We start from the raw sequence: 22,133 nt of genomic DNA, 5'->3' as shown, positions 1-22,133 counted from the left end.
TTCAGAGGGTGACTTTACACTCCACTGCACTTAGATCATGGCGGCACAGCCTTAAGCAAGCTGTTCCAAAAAACCTCCAACACCAGTGAAATTAAAACTAGTCTGCAGAGAAGAGTGGGTCAAAAATCTCCACAGAAATATAAAAGGCTCATAGCCAGTTATCATAAGCACTTGATGGCAGCTGCTGATGCCAAGGATAGTATCAGTGTTTTAGTTTAGGGACCAATTACTGTTTCACAAAGCAAAAGATGTGGTTTGGAATGTTTTATTAACATAGAATCAAAATTACAATCTTTTGTGTTTACCTAGTGTAGGAGCAGATGATAAATGAATATATGATCCACCTGGCGTACAGGTGGACATTGAGGAGATGTAAAGAATAAATAGATGACCTTCACAATGATCAAGGGGTGGCTCTGACTTTAATTCATCTGACAAGGTAGCAATCAGCATGTCAAAACTACCTTGGTGTATCACATCAATGGCTTAAAGCATTAGTTTGGCCTATACACCGAGCAATATTCTGAATATCAGAATTTTTTTTGCTGGCCTGAAACACTCAAGTGCCTTCTGTTTTGGTATTTTATTTGCGTCTCCACTTACTCTCACAGGTGCGGTTGTACTTGTTGCTCTCCTGTGGATGACCTTTAAGTCTGCAGTGAAACCGATGCTGCCAGAACTCCGGAAACCAAGGATTCCTGGGGTTGTTTTCAGGACGGAGCTTAAGGTAGTAATCATCAAACCATTTCACGTCCGCTGACTGCAGCTTGATGGTAATACCCCCGGCTGCTTCCTCGGCATAGCCTTCTGTCACATCGTACCTGTCTGCCCATCCATCGCTGCAACAAAAGGAAAGGAGAGAAAAGTGGCAATGTTTAGCAAGTTTAAGCATTGAAATGAGTGCAATCAGTATGCCAATGAGGATACAAACATACAATGCCTTACAAAGGTATTCAAGTTATTTGAACTTCATATTTTTTAATGCTACATCTATATATTTGAATGTATTTTAGTTTTATGTTATGATACAGACCAACACAATGTAGCACATACTTGGGAACAGGGAATAATAGGATTGATTATTTCCAAATTATTCACAAATAAAAATTTTGAAAGTATGGCATGCATTTGTATTCATCTGCCTTTATTCTATTACCCCCACATAAAATCCTTTGCAGAAACCAATTGTCTTCAGAGATTATTTAAGTAAAGAGAGCCCACCTGCGTATGATTTAATCTTTCATCTCAACAAAATCTACCTGTTCTGTGCACATCATGGAGGTTTGTTAGAGCTAAGTAGTGAACAAACAGCATCACAAAGACTAGGAAACATACCCAGACATAGAGTGAAAGGAAACAAAAATAGAGCCATCACTAGAGTCAGAAGACATGTAGGAGGAAGAGATTACATCATGACGGGCCATGTCCAAAATTCAATGGATCATTTACAAAAGGGTAAAAACCACTAGGCACATACACTCCCACACACATGCACCGCCAGACTCTTGAGATGATCTAGGTCAAACTGAGTTTGTCTGATGCTGCTGATAAAATGGCAGCTATATGCATGTAAGCACCTCACAATTCACCTCCACAACACATTTAGACACTGTAATTTACATCTTTAGTAAGACACCCAGGTTTGCCACTCCTTTACGACGAACAGATGGCAACGTGGATGTGTCTGCATGTGAAAGGCAGAGATAAAGGGAGGGAAGTGAATTGAATGACAAATATCTTCTCCTTCCACAATTCTTGCCAGCCTGTCACAACCAAAACAATGATCCTCAGTTCTTACAGTGAAAATTAGTTTCTTTCAGCATTATTTTTTATGTTAGCCTTTTCTACCAGCGTTTCTTTTCTCTCTCTTCTCTCTCTGTCTCCAGAGTACAGAACTAATTTTCTCCTACAGCAGTCCCTGCACCCTCAGTCAAGTTGGAGATCCAGTGTGAAAGTGAACTGCTTCCCCTACTCTGCCTACCACAAAGTTCACCTCTGTCGATTTGTCCCTTCTTTTTGTCACAGTTACTGTCACCTTCTGTCACTGAGCTGTGGTGACTAATCATAGTGAAATAATTTTTCAATTACCATAAATCTATCTAACATGAGTAAATGTTTAGCCTCCTATTTGTACGGTGCAAAAGGTCAATGCAAATAATAAGAGACTACAATCTTGTCACTGAAACTCATTTAGCCTTTTTTAAAGTTTCTGTGAAAATTTGTTCTTTTAATCCAATTAATGGGGGCAATATTGTGTTGAATTGACTTTTTTGATTATTCCCCCATCCAAAACATACCTGTGCTGCTCTTCCCATGCATGTTTGAGAAATCCTTGAATCTCTCATGCATTTTCTTCCGCTTATCCGGGGGTTGGGTCGGGTGGGTAGCAGCTTAAGAAGGGACACATCATGTTTGATGTGTCCAGCATATTTAAAACAACTAAAGGAAACATATTTTCTTGATTTTGCTATAAAATGGCACTATGTGCATGGAAAATACATAATGCTGGCTTTTTAAAGGAAAAAATAAAAAATGTGTTACCATTTTCTGTATTTCTATGCGGAATGCTGGTAGGTTTTTTGAATGTTAAGACATAAGGCCCTGGCTTTCAGCTGTAGTGAATCTTACAAGTAATGCAATATGCACATTGGACTGGTAATGTAGAGGTACTAGAGGAAGAAAACTGAAGTTAGTGTCATGTTTCATACATCTCAAATTTTCTCCCATCAGCATTTCTTTGTCAATATTTGAACTTTACTAGTACTGTACAGTGAGAGCATGACAAAAACTAAAAGACTGGGTTAGTAGAAGCCAATCAGAACTACCCTGAATATAGTAGCTGAGTTTTGTGCTTCAGTATGAGGAGGAATCAGGTGTAGGGATAAAGTGCCTCCCAATGGTCTGCTCATGCTTTTCTGCCAAAAAACTCAGCCCATCCACTTTATTGACAATGATTATCTTACCAAAGCTGGCCCCCGTGTATTGGTGTCAATTTCAACAGTTGTGACTAAATGCTAAACACCTGAGGCTATTCCCCACACCCAAAGTAGTTAGTTGAGCAAAGGTTTTGCAAATTGATTTCATTTCATCCCTTGACATGGTAATTAAACCATCCTGGGATAAAATGGGATGGAAAGATGTGCTAAACAGTTAGCAAATGGGTGCAAGTACTGGGAAGAAAACACATAAAACTAAAACCTGTTTTTATGGGACAAATCAACAATGGTGAATTTTAAGCCAAACACACAGACAAATGGGTTCTTACAGATTAAAGATTAACACTTCAGATATGCAGCTGTGTGGGTGATGATGCAAAAAGAGGAGGGTTTTAACGTAGGCCTTCGGGATGCGCTTACAGAAGTACTGTATATGAGGATAAGCTGAATGTGCGAACGAAAAAAAGACTGCAGTTGTTTACCTATTATTTCATCAGAGTAGACAGATCAATCGCTTTCTATTCTGGATCAAAATAAGTGTTATAAATGACATTCTGTCTATTTCTCTCTTTCAGTCTCCTTCCACATGTCTGGAAACCCAAGGCCGTTGTCATGGTTTTCCAGCCCACGCTCAATCTGCTGTCTGTACTTTGTGTCTCATTAGAGGCACACTGGATCGTAAGTGTATGCACATACATACACCCACACACCCCCTCCCCACCCCCTGTCACACACACACTTCCACTCTTACTTTTCAATTCACTATTCAATTAACATCTGATGCCCTGCACCAATGTCACAAATGCTATTTGAGTAACCGTACAATATTCCAATGTTGTAGGCCACCAAAATACCTTAAGCGTAACTTAAGCAAATCAATTCTAAAAAGCTGGGCCCGAGGCACCTGCCTTTCCTTTCTGTTCATTCAGGGTATAAATAGAAACTAGAACTCATTTGCAAATGGTTATTAATTTTTAGCTGGCTGTTTCTTGGTTATAAAGTCTATCACAAGACTGAAGTTTCTGACTGTCTGGATTCCAGAAAAAGGCTTAATAAAGCCTTGGTTTTCTTACTTTATATGTCAGTATTACACAATATTACATACAGTTACTTTGTATAGAAGAATTTGCCTCACTAAATGTAGATGCTAAAAAATAAGTAGATTACAGCAATTTTGATTGCTCTAAATTCAATAAAACACATTTGATCCTTATACTTTAAAATGATTTATTCTGCTCACGGTTGTAGCAACCTGAAAAGAACTGTGCATGTCTTCAATATCAAACAGCCAGACAAATTTATATTTTAAATTATTCATAATTTAAATAATAACAAAAAATAATAACTGATAACAATTATCAGTTAACACCTTCAACAGGCCACCAGTTTATCACAAGACAACATAAGACACACAAAAGGTAAACAACCATAATGCTAAAGAGGTAGAGACAGACGCAAATTAATCTAAACTTTATACTTTTGACAATGGGGTGAAAGAAACGTAACAAGAGAACAGGGACAACAAGCAAACTCCATGGAGAAGACAACTGCACCACTGATCCTTACAGAGGAAGATCCACATGTAAAATGGGTTACATAGATTTCTATGTACCTTAAATAGACCAAATATGCGACTCATGGGCAAGAAACAGTTTGAGGTTTTCAATCTAGTAACCTTAACTCAAAATAAATGTCACAAATTCCACAATTAACAATTAAAGCAATTGTTTTAAATTAATTTCTTTAATTTAAAACAGAAAAGTAACAATTATTCCAACATCTGCTACAATGATATAACATTGATTAGTAGGTCTAATAATATTACTATATCATCCATTTATTGTAATTTTGACTGAGAACAAAGACTTTAAGCAAAAGTCCAGATTAAGCCCTCATCAATTATTTAGTAGTTTTTAATTTTTTAACCTTTAACCTTCTGTGCCTTAGAGTTACACAGGTAGACCAAGCTCAAGCTTTTATTAGCTGGTCTGCTCTTGTAACAAACCTTCAGTAAGTCACTGAAAGTACACATAGCTTTTAGTTTAGAGAGAGGATATGGTGAGTTAACCTATGCTCCTTATAGCCAAAGACTACACAGCACTTTCTCAACTCAATAAGAATTTAATCCGTGGAAACGGTTTTTTTTTTTTAATTTTCTCTGACTTTTGAAACCATAACATTTAGAATAACGATTTATCTTTATTCCGGCAACTGACCCATTTCTAGTTATTCTTTTTCTGCTGTAGGAATTATCAAATTTTTAGGCATTTTTTTCAGATTTTTACTTAAAGCACAAAAGAGCAAAACAGCATAAACTAGAAAGAGAAATTTTCTGTTGCATATCCAAGTCCTATGGTGAAGAAGAGGTTGCTCATGTTGAGAAAATTTTCACTTAAAGAAAAAGGAAACTAATCAGTTCCCTTAAATCACATGTTTGCATTGTTCTCTAATTACTGTAGCAAAACTCACCAGTTGAGTAAAAAGAGGTCATCATCTGTAAAAATATTTGACTTGGATCTGAAGCTGTGCTGCCAATAGGTCACTTTAGTAATTAATGCCCATGTTCAATAATAACATGCCACTAGATCCCAACACACTCGCTCCGTCGCTGCCATGGTAACCTGGCACAGATTCCACATCAGCATCTGCTGCTTATAACCGAAAACACTACACACACACAGACACACACAATAGTCTACACATTACAAACAGCACAGTAAAAAAAAACCTTAAACTGTTGATTAGCTGGACATAAAGGACACGTAAACACTATGTGCACAAAGTAACATGTAAACATGAGTGTGAGTCGTCCAACAAATGAACTTTACATGTCAGACGGCATTTAGGCTAGGAATTTATGAAACAAAGACGCCAACATTATCACTAAATTTTATTTCCTCCATAATAAATGCTGCAGCGTTGTGTCTAATCCTTTTCAGTTCATCAGTGCATGAACTAAAGAGACGTGATGATGGGCAGAGAGGAGGAAGTTGGAAGAAAGATCGATCAAACTGTATTTTTGGGCGTTAGTAACTAATAACACAAATGGGTTGCCACCACTTTCATGTGGCTAGTGTACTCAATCACGATAATAATTCAGGGGGATGAAATGTGACAAAAATACAAGAATTCACATTTCTCTGCTTTTCTCGCTTCCACAAAAGGTTTTTATAACAAAGTTGTGTTTTCAGAAATCTGTAATCATCTTAGAAAAAGCCAGTCCAGTCTATCTTTGTAGTAGTTAATTCTTGGAGGAAAAAGAGACATCAATAATAACAATATAAGATGTTGCTGTTCATCTATCATGCAAAGAGAACTAAAATGAGTTTTTCATAATGAATAGCAGCAGTTGCTCTACAACGTAGATTAAAAATGTATCTTCAGTTGAGTCTGATTCAAATTGACTCATCACAAATGTTTTCTATCAAGTAATGGATTCTCTGATGTACTTCTGCCTTTAGACAATTTTCTGCATTATAACCTGCTGGAAAATTAAGTTTGTTTTTCAAAACATTGTCTTATTGTGTCTCAGTTTTTTTGTCTTTACCATGACTCTGTCACTTGAATAGACTTTTTGTGGTTCCTTAGTTTTTGTAAGTAGCTGACTTCAATGGAACTGAAACTTGTAGCATACAGACACATGCCCTTTAAACTGTTGTTAAATTAAAAAAAAATCTGGCTGCATGTTTGGTAATTTCCTGCATGAAGGTGAACCTCTGCCACAATCTGGAGTCTGTTGCAGCCTCCAGACATGTGGTCTTCCAGATATTCTTATAATTATACAAGAATAATTATAAACACATAACAATATACTCCTTTAAAAAAAAATCTTGCTTTTAAGTGCAACTTTCACCTTAGCAAAAAAAAAAAATGTAAATCACACTTATATTAGCAAACACTGACTTCTGACAGTAACAACTTCATTATTGGATGGTTGGACAGATAACATCAGCTACATAAGAAAGGATAAAAAGCCTTTTGATATGCAGATTGATGAAGAGATGTTGAAGCAAGACTGATCTGAGGTCTAGCTGCAAACAGTAACCGTGGCGATGAACTGACTACTACTGAGCGATGACAGCTCATCTATCACGGACCCCAGCCAAACAGAGGTCAGGGGTCACTGTGACAACAGCAAAACTCATTTAGCCAAATGTCGGAACTGCATCACACACGGACACTGTGGAGTAAGGGTGTGTGTGTGTGTGGGCGTGCGTGTGTGTGTGCTATGGAGGCAGAGATACAAGACTTGTGTATGTGTGTATTCAAGGGTGTAATTCAGTGAGTGATCGGACCACTTTACACGCCTATCACTCAATAATGCACAGACACAGAGAGTAGAACAGCCTGAGCCTGCTTACCTTGGCGGCAGGTTCATTTTTACCTATCTATCAATGTCACACCTCATTACCCTCTGGCTCTGTTTCTGGCTGCTCTCAGCCCAGCTCCGTTTCCTGTTTGTCTTTTCTTCCCACATCTGGATCCACTCTCTGCTTTTTGGGGGTTTTTTTTCTTTCCACATTTCCTCCACCTGTCTCAGTCATGCTGATTGCCTTCTTTTTTCTTTCAAACCACCAACAACTACATTATGTAGCTACTTTTGTGCAAATTGTGTTTTTATTCAAAGAAATCTTGAAGAAGAAAGGTGTGTGTAGATTTAAATAAAGATCATGAAAGTGGTGGCAAGGCGATGCTGAGTGCTTCCTGCTGGCGTTTAATCAGCAGGACGTTTGTTTCTATGACAACAATTTCTTGAAAATTTAGCTATTTTATAATAAGATGTGATTAACTCTTTGCTTATTATCATACATTAAAGTAAATTTGTTTGTGCTTAACACTTAAAAAAACAGTTTTTTCCGTTAGGAGAAACAAACGGTGGATGTTTCCACTTTGTGGTAGGAATGACGTATTGCTACAGCTTTTTCTCACAGTGGAAATGCAAATAGGTTGTCTGTGTTTATAGTGAACATTATTACATTGAAATTGAACACAATTCCAAGTCTATTTAGGTTAAACAAGGAACAATATTTGCTGGTACAGAATCAGACAGGCACAGGTACAGGCTGGTGCTATCCTTGGGACAATGCATGTTTTCTGTCGGAGGCCCAGAAAAAGCTCCAAAAATATTGTGACATATTACTTGCTTGCCTGATGCCTACAGTACTTCTACATGTCTTCACCTGGAATCAATTCTGCCAACCAGATTGTTTTTTTGTTTTTTTTAAGTGGCAGATTGCTATGCTTGTTGTTTACTTGAAGACCACACATATTTACTGTTTACAAATCAAGACATTTCCCCTTGCCAAAGTGTTATGTTTGTGTAGCCCTCCTCTGTAGGAACTGAGTGTTTCACCATGTCTGTAGATCTGACAATCTGCCATCACTGTAGTTCTAAAGGGCAGCTCTGCTCTCTGCCAACTGTCATGTGAGTGAAACACGCAGGGGGAGACAGAAATCTATCTCTTTAAGCCAGTCAGTTTTGCTGAAAGAAGCAGTCCAAACAACTGCTTCCGGTTCAGGATCTGTAAGGTATTTTGAGTCTGACACTGTTTTGTGTCAGTCAGACTCAAGGCATTAGTAAGGCATTTCACTGCTTTCCTGTGCACTGCTATGGCAGGCCCTAATAATGAAATATAATTTTGATAATGAATAGTTGATGCGAGTTATCAGGAAAGAAAAAACTATTTACCAAATCTAAGGGGAAAAAAAGAACTGTACTGAGAAAATGTGTCCTCTGCCAAGATCAATGCTTCATGTAAACAGATAATAAAAGTAATCACTTTAAAACCCAACAAGTGCAATTTCTGCCAATTCTCTGAATTTATCAAGACTGATATTAAATGAAGAGTTTTTTGATGAATATGAGTGGTCTACTCTACACTAAGGGTTCAGAGACGTGTCTGTTAGACCTTATTCAAGTTGACTGATTAGAAAATATTTTCACAAAATCTCTTGTCAAAACACAGTGTCTACTGTACTTTAACCTTGAGCTGATATTTTCCATCTTTGCCACTTGTCTAAAGAAAAGAAAAACTTGTTCTTCAAAAAAGGACTAAGAGCATTATTCTCTATATTTCTCTCTTCATTTAGGTCATAATTTAGGTTTTAATTCCTAAAGCAATAACACCGGAATCAGTTTTAGAGAAAAACATTTAGTGGAGTAGTAAAATTAAGGGACCCATTTATTTGTTTGACCTAAAACTTAAATAAATTGTTTTTAGCATTTTTGTTAAAAGTCAGAGTGGGGTGATTTTGGGTGGTGGAGGTACCGTCCACTACTGTCCTGGGTTCAGTGTGCCCAGGCACTTGTGTCCTGTGCCTAAAACACTACTGAAGAGCAGAAAATGATACTACTGTCCCATTGTTTACTAATAGAAATGGAATAAATTTCTTCTTCCATTTCAATTAGTAAGCCTTCTTGCATATGTGAAGAAAAGCAAGAAGATTATATGGGAGTAAATGATCTAAACTCATATCAGTACGAACAGCTTTATGTCCAAAATTGAGTGAAATCAAATTCTCCTACATGAGCTTGTGACTTCTGTAGCTCCTCCTGAGAAACTTTACAGCTAATGCTCACCTTGCCAAATTACACAACCTTAGACTATAAGAACTATTAGAGGTTTGACCAAATTCTGCTGCACTGCACCTTATTTGGTGGGTTTATAGGTAAAGGGACTAAAGACAAATATGTGGTCTTTCTTATGGATTTATATTAGCATTTTCTTCCTTCCATTGCACAGTTATTATACTTCATAAAATCTTATTCAAGACTGCAGTTTGGCTGCAATGTGACAAAATATTAATAACTTTTTACCATAATAATGGCTGGGCTTTATAAAATTAATAAAATAAACTTTATTTAAATATACATTAGATTCAGAAAGTATAGGAATGAGCAAACAGGTGTCCATCGTTTTTTTATTATTAGAAGTGCAGCAGAATTACCCATCTTCACTCTACCAAAAAGACACGCTGAAGAAAAATAACTAAATAGAAGGAAGCAGGAGGTGCAATAAAATAAATAGATGTAAGAAGAGAAGCAAATGAATCAGTGCAGATAACAGACATTATTTCCCTTCCAGCTGGGGTCTTTGTCTGGATGCAGCCAGGTGTGAGAGTTTTACACACAAACTGAAGACACTAGTTCAAAAAAATGGGCTATATGAAAGTGTGACTTTAATTTAAATAAAAAACACTCAGAGTCTACAGTATACCCTAAGACCTTTTCATGTCATCCAGTTATGAGTCACAAAGCATTTTTTACTTGCTCATCAATTTTAAGCCACGGATAACCAGGCAAAACTTACTGTCTGCTGATGATGAAGAGAAAACAAGACGGCAATATTGAAGAGTAGCAATAAAATACAGGTCAACGCAGAAAGGCAAACTGAGGAGAGTGGAGGATGAAGGAAATAGCTGAAAGAGCAATCGGGTCACAGAAGAGACAATTAGACTTATGAATGAAAGACTAAGGGAGGCAAAGAGGTTAAGGACAAATATTCTCTGGGATATGTCAAGGCAGAGAAGGTATAAAGTGACACAGATAACATCTCCAGGGAAGAGATCGAATTACGGGCTGAGAGAAAAGAAGATCAAAAAGGGATCTCAGCTTTTTACACAGTTTGGAGTATGTTTGCAATGTTGAGGAACAAAGACCAATATGTTTGAGGAGAAGATTTGAGTTGAGCCATTGCACAGCACACACACACACACACACACACACGCACGCACACACACACACACACACACACCCCTACACCCCCCAACTCACAGTGGGACAAATGTTGAAAATCTGATGTTAGAATGAAAGAGTTGGAGAGAAATACAGACTTTATATTTCATCTTTTCCTTCAGGTCCAGCCTCATTACTTTTTATTGCTTCACACATAAAAGTGTGGCCTCTCATATTCGACACAGCAGACATTGTAATATCACCTGCTGGGGTAATATACCTCCAGTGTACCATTACTCTTCCTCCCCGAGTCTTTTTTATGTTGGCCTCATCTTTATCACCATGGTGGCCTTCTGGTCTTTTTCTTCCCTGATCCTTTTCTCAATCTGAGCCTTTTGAACCCCTGTGCTATCATTTTCTTTTTCCTCTCTGCTTCCCATCACGCTCTGAGATTTCTATTTGAATATCTCTGTGCCAAACATAAACCTTAGTAAGCTTGGAGCCAGACAACATTGATGGCAAATTTGCATTATTTAGGTGATATTTGGGTGGCATTTCAAATGATACATGACATGCCGAGACAGTTTGACCAGAAACAAAGCATCCAACACTTGTGACAAAAGTGGAAACTTTTGGAAAAGAGTGTCCTGTTAAATTTGGCGTAAAGCTGACACAGCATTTCAGTAAAAGAACACTCATGCCTAAAGTCAAACATGGTGGTGGTTGTGCGGTGGACTGGGTATTTTCTACTTATTCAACAAAACAATCACCCAAAGCATACCAGCAAGATTACTTCTTAAACTTCTCAAAAGAAACTAAATGAAGTTTTTTTAGTAGCCTAGCCAAAGTCCAGACCTTGAAAGTTAAAAACAAAACACTGATACTATAATTTGCTTTATAATTTGTGTAAAAATAAAAAAATAAAAAAACCAAAAGAAATGTGTAATACATTTTCAGAGCATTGTAAATTTTTTAAATCATCATTTACCCTGAACACCCAGAAAATATTTTGTTAAAAGCACTGATCTAACTTCTTCTAAGCCAAGCGATCAAGCGATTTTCTGCTGGACTTCATGCTAGTGGCAACGTATTTGATGGAAATGTCTAGATTAAGGTACACGTAAAACATCATATCCTGGAACACGTTTCCTGACATATGGAAATGCACATCCATCAGTGAACAATTTTATGTAACATAATGATACGCCTGTGGCTTAGAAACAGGAGTCAGAACTATTTCCTGCTTTGCAATAATTATACTGGTTGGGCCTTCACACAAGGACGCACACACATACTGCTAGTCAGTCTGTTTGACAGCAGGGATTAGTGAGCAGTGCAGCTAATGCCTGATAATGAGCATCCAGCTTATCGCCCACAGAATCATGTGTGCATCTGGGAGTGTTTATCAAAAAAAGAAGAAATTGAGGAACAGACAGGTCTGCAGTAAATTAACTGTTTCATTAGGAGCTTTAATGAATTCCCCACTTCTGATTTGCAAATCATGCCTCAGTGTTTTTTTTTGTTTGTTTGTTTTTTTTACTATTAACTTAACTAAAGGACTTCATTTACTTCTAGTATAAAGATTATTAAAGTCATCACAATTATTCTTGATTAATTTTAGCCCAAGCTAATATTATCACAAAGCTTTGATTGTTAAAGATGTTTTGAGACCAACATGGCTGTGACTCAGACGTTTCTTTGAATCCACAAATAGTTAGACATGAAATTAATTTCAAAAGCATGGAACGGTAAAGATATAAAATGATGATCATCCAGTCAAAGAGATTATTGTCAATGTTGATTACAAAGTATATGCACTGAAATCATTCAGTGAATCAAAATCAAAATTTCTAGCTTTTTCATGATTATGAATCAAGTGCAAGAAAATGTTTAGCAGACATTTATTTTTATAAATAAATGTCAGTAAATTGAAAAGCTAAGTGAAAGATGTCAACATTTTGGATAAAGACCAAACTTGATGCTTTCATGGTTGTTATCCAATTGTTTAAATTTAAATTAAATTCCCAAGTTAAAGCATTACAATTATTTAATAAAAGAGTGAATTACTTTAATAACTACCAGCAAAAAATGTCTTTTCACCACTGAGAGGGTTTTTGCTTTAACATCACCTCTTCCACCACTCTGTCTAGGACAAACTTTCTGTCTGGCACCAGTGAAAAGGCAGATTTCACTGCACTGCTGGTATTAATAGGATTCATTTATTTCATTAATTTTAAAATCTATAGTTTGAGTACATTGAAAATGGAAAACAACTGAAAATAATGTCACAGTTTTTGAATACCGTACATTTTTATGGGTCACAGCAGAAAAGTTGAAAGGGCTTCATTGACTTGTGCTGATCTGCTTAAGCAGCATAATTCTGCCTGAGAGCTGTCGGCTGAAGGATCTCCCATTATTGCACAAGGACACAGATGGAAGAACATTTATAGCACACAAGTAAACCTCTCGATCCCTTTTTTTAAAACTTCCTCTCTTTTACACACTCTGCCTCTGTCTTTCCATCATTTTTTTATCGCCCGCCGTCTCAGTCGTTGCTATGGTAACAAGCTATGCGGGGGCTGCGATGCAGCACACATCATACCCATGTCTCCAAATTCCCTGCAAGACAGGGAGAGCATGGGAGACAAATGGATAATAGGTCTCTGGCATACATTTGATGGATTTTGAAGAGAATAAATGTCACTTGATCCCCAGGTGGAAAGAAATCTTCTCCACATTTAAGTAGCAATGCAAAGTTAGATTATTTGATTGAATAGTTAACAACTGCGAAGTGAATTTTAGTCTTACACCTCGTTCGGTAGATGCTGCACCTGGCCGACACCTGCAGACTGCAGTCTGTCTGCGCCTTCAAAGCTACTAATGCGACGTGACACTTTCAGGATTTCACCAAATGCTTGTAAATTCCACACTGGCAGCTCTTATGTAATATCTACCTAAACAAAGTGAGCTACACTGTTAAGAAGTGAACTTCACAAGTCCTTCTTTCCAAGTCAAACAGCAAGTGTTAAATCACTAAAGGTAACCCTGGGAAGAACAGTATTGTTTTAAAAATCTTAAATACTAAAATTACTAAAACTCCTTACCCAAAAATGTTCAGAAACTGTTAAGGGAAAAAAGAGCATATGATTTCAGAGGACAATTTCATATAAAACAACAAGGTGCTGTCACAATCATGAAACAAAAGGCACATTACAAGGTATGGAGTTGACTTATGGAATAACCTTGGTAAGGAAGGAAAGCCAGTACAATTTAAAATAAACTTAACATTCAATATATTTAAAAAATATTCAGTTGAAAATTATGTACGTTTCAATCAAAACGATATAATTCAATAGAATAAAAAGTGTATAGTGAAATTTAGTGTACTGTGCATAACTTTAAATTGTATGAGGGGACAGGAATATATACATGTTTTACTTCATCCTATTCCCTTTGAACAACTTGCAATGGATTTATTTTCTCACTGTCTGTATTTGTATATACTACTTTTTAATTGTGTTTGTTCACAGAAATAAAAAATGAAACTAAATGGAAAGTTTAGCATAACTGCAAAAAATCAAAGGGCCATTGTTTCCCCCGTAAACATAAAAATTACACATCACAGCTCATTCGGGATAATCTGTTGGCAGGACAACTATTACCTCTGAGCTTCCAGCTCTGGCGCTTTTAGAAGAGTGTTAAGGTGGAAGCCATTGTTTGGAGAAAGCCATAAATCCTGTTTACAGTTTACCACAGAGGATGCAGGGGGTTCAGCAAACACCTGAGCTGAACCTTGAACTTTGAAAACTACATGCAGCATGCCATGTGAAGTTTCAACAACAACATAAAATGTGCCTTATGAAACCGAACAAACTTTGTATTGTTTCATTCTAAGATAAGATAATAACATAATTTTATTGGTCTCCCATAGGAACACAATGACCAGCTTCTCTAAGTTGATTCATCACATGACATACCAATAAAGTTCAAATTAATTAGTGGTTGTAACATGACTAAAGATGATTCAAGAGGTTATTAATACTTTCCATTTGTCTACAGCAAACCTAAATGCACCTACTCATTGCATAAACTAATATGTGGATGTCTTAGATAAATGCAAACAGTTCTAATAAAAATATGTGGTGAAGATTTTCCTCAGTTACTTTTAATGCACCTCACACTGAATCAATAGACTGGTCTTGTCATATGATATCAGACATAAAACTCTGCTGTTCCACTTTCTCAATGTTTTCCTTGGACTATGGAGTCCTGCGGTCATTCCTCAAAAGAATAAAAGTTCACATTTCTTTTAATTAACTCCAAGGCAGAGCTAAATTAAGGAGCCATTTATTTCCTGTCCAGGCACTTCAGGAGATAGCCAAGCAGCTTACAGATAGCCTTTCAAATGTGTGATGGATGAAGTGTATTGTGCAGAGGAGACAAAGCATCTGTAAAGGTTATGAAATAAAGTAGTAAGACGAAAAAAGTCAAGTGTTGACATGGAATGGGAGTGAAGCAGGGGCAATGAGCACAAAATGCAAAGGTTATTTCCTACTTATAAGGTTTGCGTGCACAAGAACATTCAACTATCAAACATGAGACAGGAAAATGTATTATGGTGTGGATTACTGTGACAACAACCATTAAAAGGATTATGATGTGTGTAAGGATGTGTGTGAATGTATTAATGTGTTTGAGCACGCAGAACCACTGATGTAACCGTCAGATTAATCCCTCTCGAAAATGAGCAACAGCGTGCAAAAGAAGAATTTTAACACAGAAAAACAGTGCAAACAATCTGTTCAACTGATCAAAGCAATCAAATAAATGCAACGTCTCAAAGTGAAATATACATATTTACTTGGCACTACCGTCTCTTTGCTCCTCATCCCTACTATCACTGTCTGTATCTCGTTCCCTGCCTATATTCTCTAATTCCAAGCACTTTTCCCATTGGAGTGCTGTAAGAGGATAAGACCATTCCCTGGGAGAGCAATAAGAGGATAAATCATGTGTGTATTTGTGTGTCTCCCCATATCAAAGCCTGCCTATATGTACAAATGCCTGCACTTATCCAGGTGATGCAAATGCTGGTCAGTTTGAATGCAACAGTGTTTTTAGTAGAAATGTGTAGCTCTGTCTCTGCATGTTAGAGACCATTGACAATTCTACGTTATTTGGGTTAAGTGTTGTGTGGAGGTTCGTTAGCAGGTCCACTTGCCTCTGGCTCTGCCCTACATACTAAAAAACCAACTAATTCCCTGTCAAGAGACTCATTGTTCTGCGTTTCATTTTTCCAGAATTTTTCTGTGACTTTTTTGTTGCAAGCATGAGATTTGTGCAAAGGCACAATAAAGGTAAAGTGTACAAAAGTAGAAGAGCCTGGTGAACTCGTTTGGGTAACATGAATAAGACAAAAAAATAACAAAAAAGTTGCAATACTATATTCCTGCAGCATTGTGTCTTCCTTTGAAACTGAAAGGAAAATAAGCTGGTACATTGATCAATTTTTAATTGATGACAGTTTCTTTCCAACTTCTTTATGCATTGAATATGCATTTATAATTAAAACAGCATATTGCCTAATTTTTGTGCAGCTAAAAGTCACACAAACTCAAATTGTTATATGAAACTAATAATGTGCAGCCTTAAACCCAACTCAGGCCTTAGATGTCACAGGCTAATCTTATTTCCGAAGGCTCAAAAGCACACTTTTTACACAACCTGCTGTAATAACTCATGTACACTACAATATTATACTTCTATAGTCTCTTTAGTGTCATACAGACTCATAATTTCATAGATAGAACATATGAAATCCCACATAGTCGTGCTAAAATGAAAATTCACCTTGAAGAGATTCTAAGTTTATCAGTGAACAATAAAATTATCTGAGCTCCACTAAAACCTACAACTATTTAAATCTAATATCAGGTTTAAAAACCCCTACAACTCACAGTTTTTATTAAACAAAGACTAAACCAAAATGCTACACGACTGTACAAATATTGTACATCCCATGACACACCTCAAGACACCCTGCAATATTTTTTAGTATTACTTAGTACTACTTGTCTTCTGTAGAGGTGCCCTTTTCTGGGTTATGCCTAGGCCCATTTTCCCTTGATCTCAAAACACAGGGATGTCTGCAAGAAAAGAGCTACTCACCTAACTTTGTCTAAGTCTGCGGTCAAAGCAAGTAAGAGCTTAAGGCATCTGAAACTATGTAAAACAAGGCTGGATGAAGATTCAAATTTTACTTACCATAATGTACGAAGAAAAGGATCGTAAGGGACATAAACGAATCTCAGTCTGGATGAGATAGAAAGTTTTTAGTTTCTGTAGGCAAAACCTGATCTGAGTGCCAAAGGCTCATCACCCTTCGCAGAGATCAGCCAAACAGTCACCAAGACACCCTGCACTGGTGGGCAGAGGTACCTGCCATCTACAGGGAGTGTGATGAGGAAATGGGACCCACATTTATTTTTGGACCCAAGATGATGTAGATAAGGATGCAGCCCAAGGCCCAAATCGACAGAGAAACAGGCAAACACTGTCACAATCACAAGTTCCCACTCTCATGCTCACACACAGACACCCCTACCTACTAACCCAATACAAACATACAAAATTGGATGCACACACCTGCACACAACCCATAGAGAGTGTAAAGTGTGTACTTTACACTCTCAGGTCCCAGCAGCATTTCCCCAGAGGAGCAAACCATCGCGGGTTGCAAGAGGTGCTTCCCTTCATTCCAGCATGAAGAAAAGCAGACAGCACAAACCTCCACAGCAGTGGAGCAGTGGCCTCATCATGCCAGATGAGGGCTGGTCGCCATCCGAATGACCCCAGCCCAGACCCTGAACCCCAACACCATCCAGTGATGGGGCCAAAAAAAGTCCATGTGCTCAAACGAACCAGCCATCCAGAGCAGGCTCATGACAAAACAGCCCCAACATTCCATCTGAACACACAAATCTACCACCCACAGGGGGAGCTCTGCCCAAAATGCTGATGAACAGAGCACACTGCAACAGCAAGGCAACAGCTCTGCATGACACCACCCCTTCCCCAAAACTTGAATGCAACAGAACAGATGCCATCAAGGCACACTGGACTCCCGTACAAAACTGTTTAATGCTTTCTAATGTTGAAATTTAAAAAGACTAGCAAACTGCATGCTTGTTTAATAGCAAAAGCATTGCACCTTATTCACAGACTCTTTTGTCCCTGTATGAAGGAACTAGGGAGTGGAATAAAGCAAAAACATGAAGAGAGAAAAGCGAAGTGTCAAAAAGTCAAGAGTGTGCAAAAAGAGAAACGAAACAGAGGCCAAAAGACAAAGACAGGTACTGACAGGAAATAGCAGGGAAGTACTGGTGAGCCGAATAAAAAAAATCTTTGATATATAGGGGAGTTTCAGTTCAACAGCTTTTTGAAGTCAACCTAGACTTTTATTGAGGTTTAAAATGTGGAGACATACACTTCCTGTGAGAGTTCTTTGATATGCTTTTGACACATTTGACACAAGGGATCAAAGAGATCCCAGATACTTTCATAAAATATTTATTTTATCAAACTCATAGAAAAAAGGGCATCATGTAAAACAATAAAACAAATTTCAATACAGTCAATGCCAGAGCAATGTACCAGACAATGAAAGCTGAAGGCTCTTTGTCTAGCAAAATCATCCAACTGAGCGCTACGGGATCTATTATATTTTAGAAATCCATTTTCCTAAAACCTGAAATTCAATATGATCAAGATTAAAACGTCATTGTTTGAATTATTAAGGCAGGTGTGCCTGGAGCCATTTTGTGGAACAATTTACCAATACAGATAGAAAATTGGCAACTCACTGATTACAGGACAAACCTCTGTCTCCTGAGCCACCGTCCACCTCCTTCCAATGCTACTACTGTCGTCTGCAAAAATGCACCACTCTTGGTCAAAATCAACCATTGAGAGCCAGGAGGAGTCTCTTAGTGCTGTCAATCATGCTCGTGTACAACGTGCTAATGATGGAGAAATGACTTTCCATTCCAGGAAAAGCATTTTTCTGCAGTCATTGGTGCCTATATGCTAAATAGTCTGAGGACTCCTGGCAGGTTATGTTGTGGTGAACCAGCTGTAGCACAGGAGAAAGCAAGGGGAAGAGCGTAAGCATGAGAATGACTGACAGCACTAAGACCATCCTCCTGGCTCTGATTGGTTGTTTCTGACTGAGTGGTGTATTTCTGCAGCTTGTGGGCATACTGAGAGAAGACAGAGGAGCTTGATTTTGTTCACAGATTATCTGTCTTATACTGTCACAACACAATGATAATTTTAACCAATATGTAAAAAACATATTTTTACAAAAGTAGCACAGCAGCTTTAAGATGTGCTTTAAAATAAGTTGGCATTGGCAAGAAAGTAAAGGCAAAATGCTGAAATTGTCAACAGCTGACTTGTATTTCAAGTCATGTCAGAATTAATTATAATGCATATTTAAATAAAGAAAAGTACTATGCAACTCATAAAAAACAATGAAAAAAATGGGAAAAAAAGGTTTAGTCTCCTCTGTGTTCCAACCTGACCCTCGGAACAACAAGGTTCACCAGACATCCGTGATTATTGTGGGAAAGTGTAGAGTTGTCCCTTTGTATTTTGCTGTGAATTAGTCTCTGACCACATCTGGTCCTAATGTTGTCAAGATGCTGTATTTATCCCCCTAAAGCAGGTTAATGCATATTCCATAAATGCAAAGGACTGAATTGGAAGCACTTTGAAACCATCATGCAGTCAAAATTATGCTCAATTATGCTTAATTTTGCTAATCTGCATAATAAATACCCACATTTATAAGGGAGGACAGAGTAGTGGAACAAAAACGTCCAGCTGTAAACATGGTAGCTTTCTACAATATAAGTAGGAACAAGAATCAAAGCCAGAATAGTGCAGAAGGTGTCAGACATGTCAAATTCTAAATTTTAAAACACATACTGTATGCAGCACTTTCACATAACTCAAACAAACCCAACTTGAAATATTTGTAGAAGAGACTACAGAATCACTCCTGTAATATAAGAACATTCTCTTTAACTACACCCTCCTCTCTTAAGCATCCATCATTCATTACAGCAAATTCGTCAGTGTTTAATTAGTGATGCTTTTTCACAAACATATGAAAAATGGAGCAGGATTAATTTCCATCATTTCCCCTATTGAATGACACGGGCAAATTACCATAGCACCAGTAAAAATAACAAAGACTCAAATCCACTCACAACCAGAAACAGACTCTCTAGGTACACACAGTAGGTGTATTGTAGAACTCTGATGATCACATTTCACAGTCCAGTTTTTCATGTTTAGACAGGTAATTTTTAGGAAAACAATAATCCCTCAGTGGCAATCATCCTCTTCTTTCTGAACTGTTCCTTATCCACTGGTTTGCCTGCTCTAAATGTTTAATTTCTTTTGGACAACATGTGTGTAACACCAAAATCTGTTTCACAAACTTTCTGATTCGAGACACTCTAATCTCTCCTCCTAATTTTTCCCTAACTGAAAACCTCAAGAATGACAAAACTGAGTCACTTGGGAAGGTGGAAGGCTGTGACCTTGAGTAAACAATCATACTGCACTAGACACGATTCCAGTCTGACAGAAACCAGGCAGGTGGATTCAATGAGGGACACAGAGAAATGGTGACGTAACGATAAAGCCCTGAGAAAGTGGAGAAAAAAGAAAACACAGGAAAAAAAAGCTGCTCATGAAGGTCAAAAAACTAATCATAATCATATTATTAATAAGTGTGTTTTCAGTCGCTTATCTATTTAGTATAAGTAAACAGTTTCAAACAAAACACGTTTATGGATCCAGTCCTGCAGACTTATACACACAGATCACCCACGCATGCACAAACCCATTCACATAAACACATGCGCATGCGCCGCATGTAGTATCTCCCTGCTGCTATGCTGGATTCATCCAAATATGGTTGAGGGTATTTCCATGGCAACAGCAGACAGAAGGGGTGCAGACTTATGTGGGATGATCTCCAGAGAGAGTCTGCTTGACTTCTGATTCAAACTACTGTTGTATTCGATTCATTCACCAAGGCAGCCGTTCTTTCAGTAGAGTTCCTAAATGCAATAACTTGGCCTTGGTTACATTCTGGATGCCATGGCAATTCACCCACACAGCAAAAGCTGCAGGGCATGCTGCAAAACATGTGAGCTATGATTTTTAAGTCATTCTCTAATCATTTTTGACAAACCAGTGCTGAGATTTGTCTCCTTTTTTGTCAACGCTAATATTATATACAGTATAGATTACATCAGGAGGACATGTGATGCAGAGCTGCTGCAAATCATAAAAAACAACAGATCATAAATTGCAGAAATGGAGATGACATACACCAAGAGGTCAGGGGGTGCAGGCTGGGCTTGGAAGCAACACATATATCACACTGTAATAACAGTCCAGACCATAAAAGAAAAGAATGTCCCTGTTATGTCACCACATAAGTCATAGATATTATAACAAACTGCAAACCAGCTAAAAGATATGGGTGGAAGAGACACTGAGAGTGATCTGTGCCTACCATTGGTAAGACTTCACTGTTCAGTGAGAGGAGAACATTTCACATAAAGGAAAATAGCAGATCATTTCTTAACTTGACATGATCGAATGCCAGTTTGTGCTCTCAAACACCATGCATGTTAATGTGTGTGTAAAGACCAGGCTGTGAGTCATGTATGCCAACGGTCATATATCTCAACCCAGCCACTCATTAATGAGGATGCAGCCCTGTGGCACCACAAGGAATTATAGGGCTAAAACAATCAATAGACTGGAGCAGATACTGTAGGTGTGCCTGTGCGTCTGCACTGCTAAGAGTGCATGTACTGTAAGTCTGTTGGTGATGTGTTAGCTGGGTTCTTTAATTCAGTATTTGTTATTTATTTAGCCAATTGTATGGGAGAAATAAATCCACAATGTTATAATTTAACACTGTGAAACTTACACTTTCACCAAATCAAGAAAAAATTTAGAAATTAAATGTTACTTTGGTATTTAAAGCCACAAGAAAAACATGATCACTCGATCAGTACAGATTTTAATGCTGAATAGAACTGATGATTGTTTTAAATATAACATCACGAATACTAAACAACACACTTCCTACTCCATTACTGCATTATTAGGTTCAATATTAAATCCAAAAATCAATAGAAAATCCAGACATGCAGAATTAAATATCTTTTGTTCGTAATAGTAGAAAAAGAGACAGGCCACAGAACTGACTGGCCAGACAATTTTAAGACATTTTAAACCCTTACAAAAAACACATCATCAAGTATTTTCAAACTGTCCAAGGAAAAGGAATAAGCTGCATCATCCTCATGTGTATTCTTTTGGTAATGTAATTATCCGATGCTAAATGAATGTCTGCTCAAATGGCTTAATCAGAACTTCACTCGGCAGACCACTATGAGTGGGGTACCCACCCATGACCGTGTCTAATTTGT

The 22,133-nt window shown here is 37.6% G+C and overlaps 1 protein-coding gene across 2 annotated transcripts in view; it reads right to left on the bottom strand.

The window, feature by feature from the left end:
- grm5 (glutamate metabotropic receptor 5) overlaps window positions 1-22,133 on the bottom strand; it is a 68,850-nt gene that overhangs the window by 21,880 nt on the left and 24,837 nt on the right. For both annotated transcript variants that reach the window (XM_023351520.1, XM_014470358.2), the window contains exon 7: window positions 604-839. In XM_023351520.1, the coding sequence (XP_023207288.1) occupies window positions 604-839 (236 nt within the window). The remainder of the gene's footprint in view (window positions 1-603; window positions 840-22,133) is intronic.

This window comes from Xiphophorus maculatus, chromosome 18 (assembly GCF_002775205.1).
Source record: "Xiphophorus maculatus strain JP 163 A chromosome 18, X_maculatus-5.0-male, whole genome shotgun sequence".
NCBI classification, from domain to species: Eukaryota; Metazoa; Chordata; class Actinopteri; order Cyprinodontiformes; family Poeciliidae; genus Xiphophorus; species Xiphophorus maculatus.
This window is presented reverse-complemented; position numbering and strand designations above follow the sequence as displayed.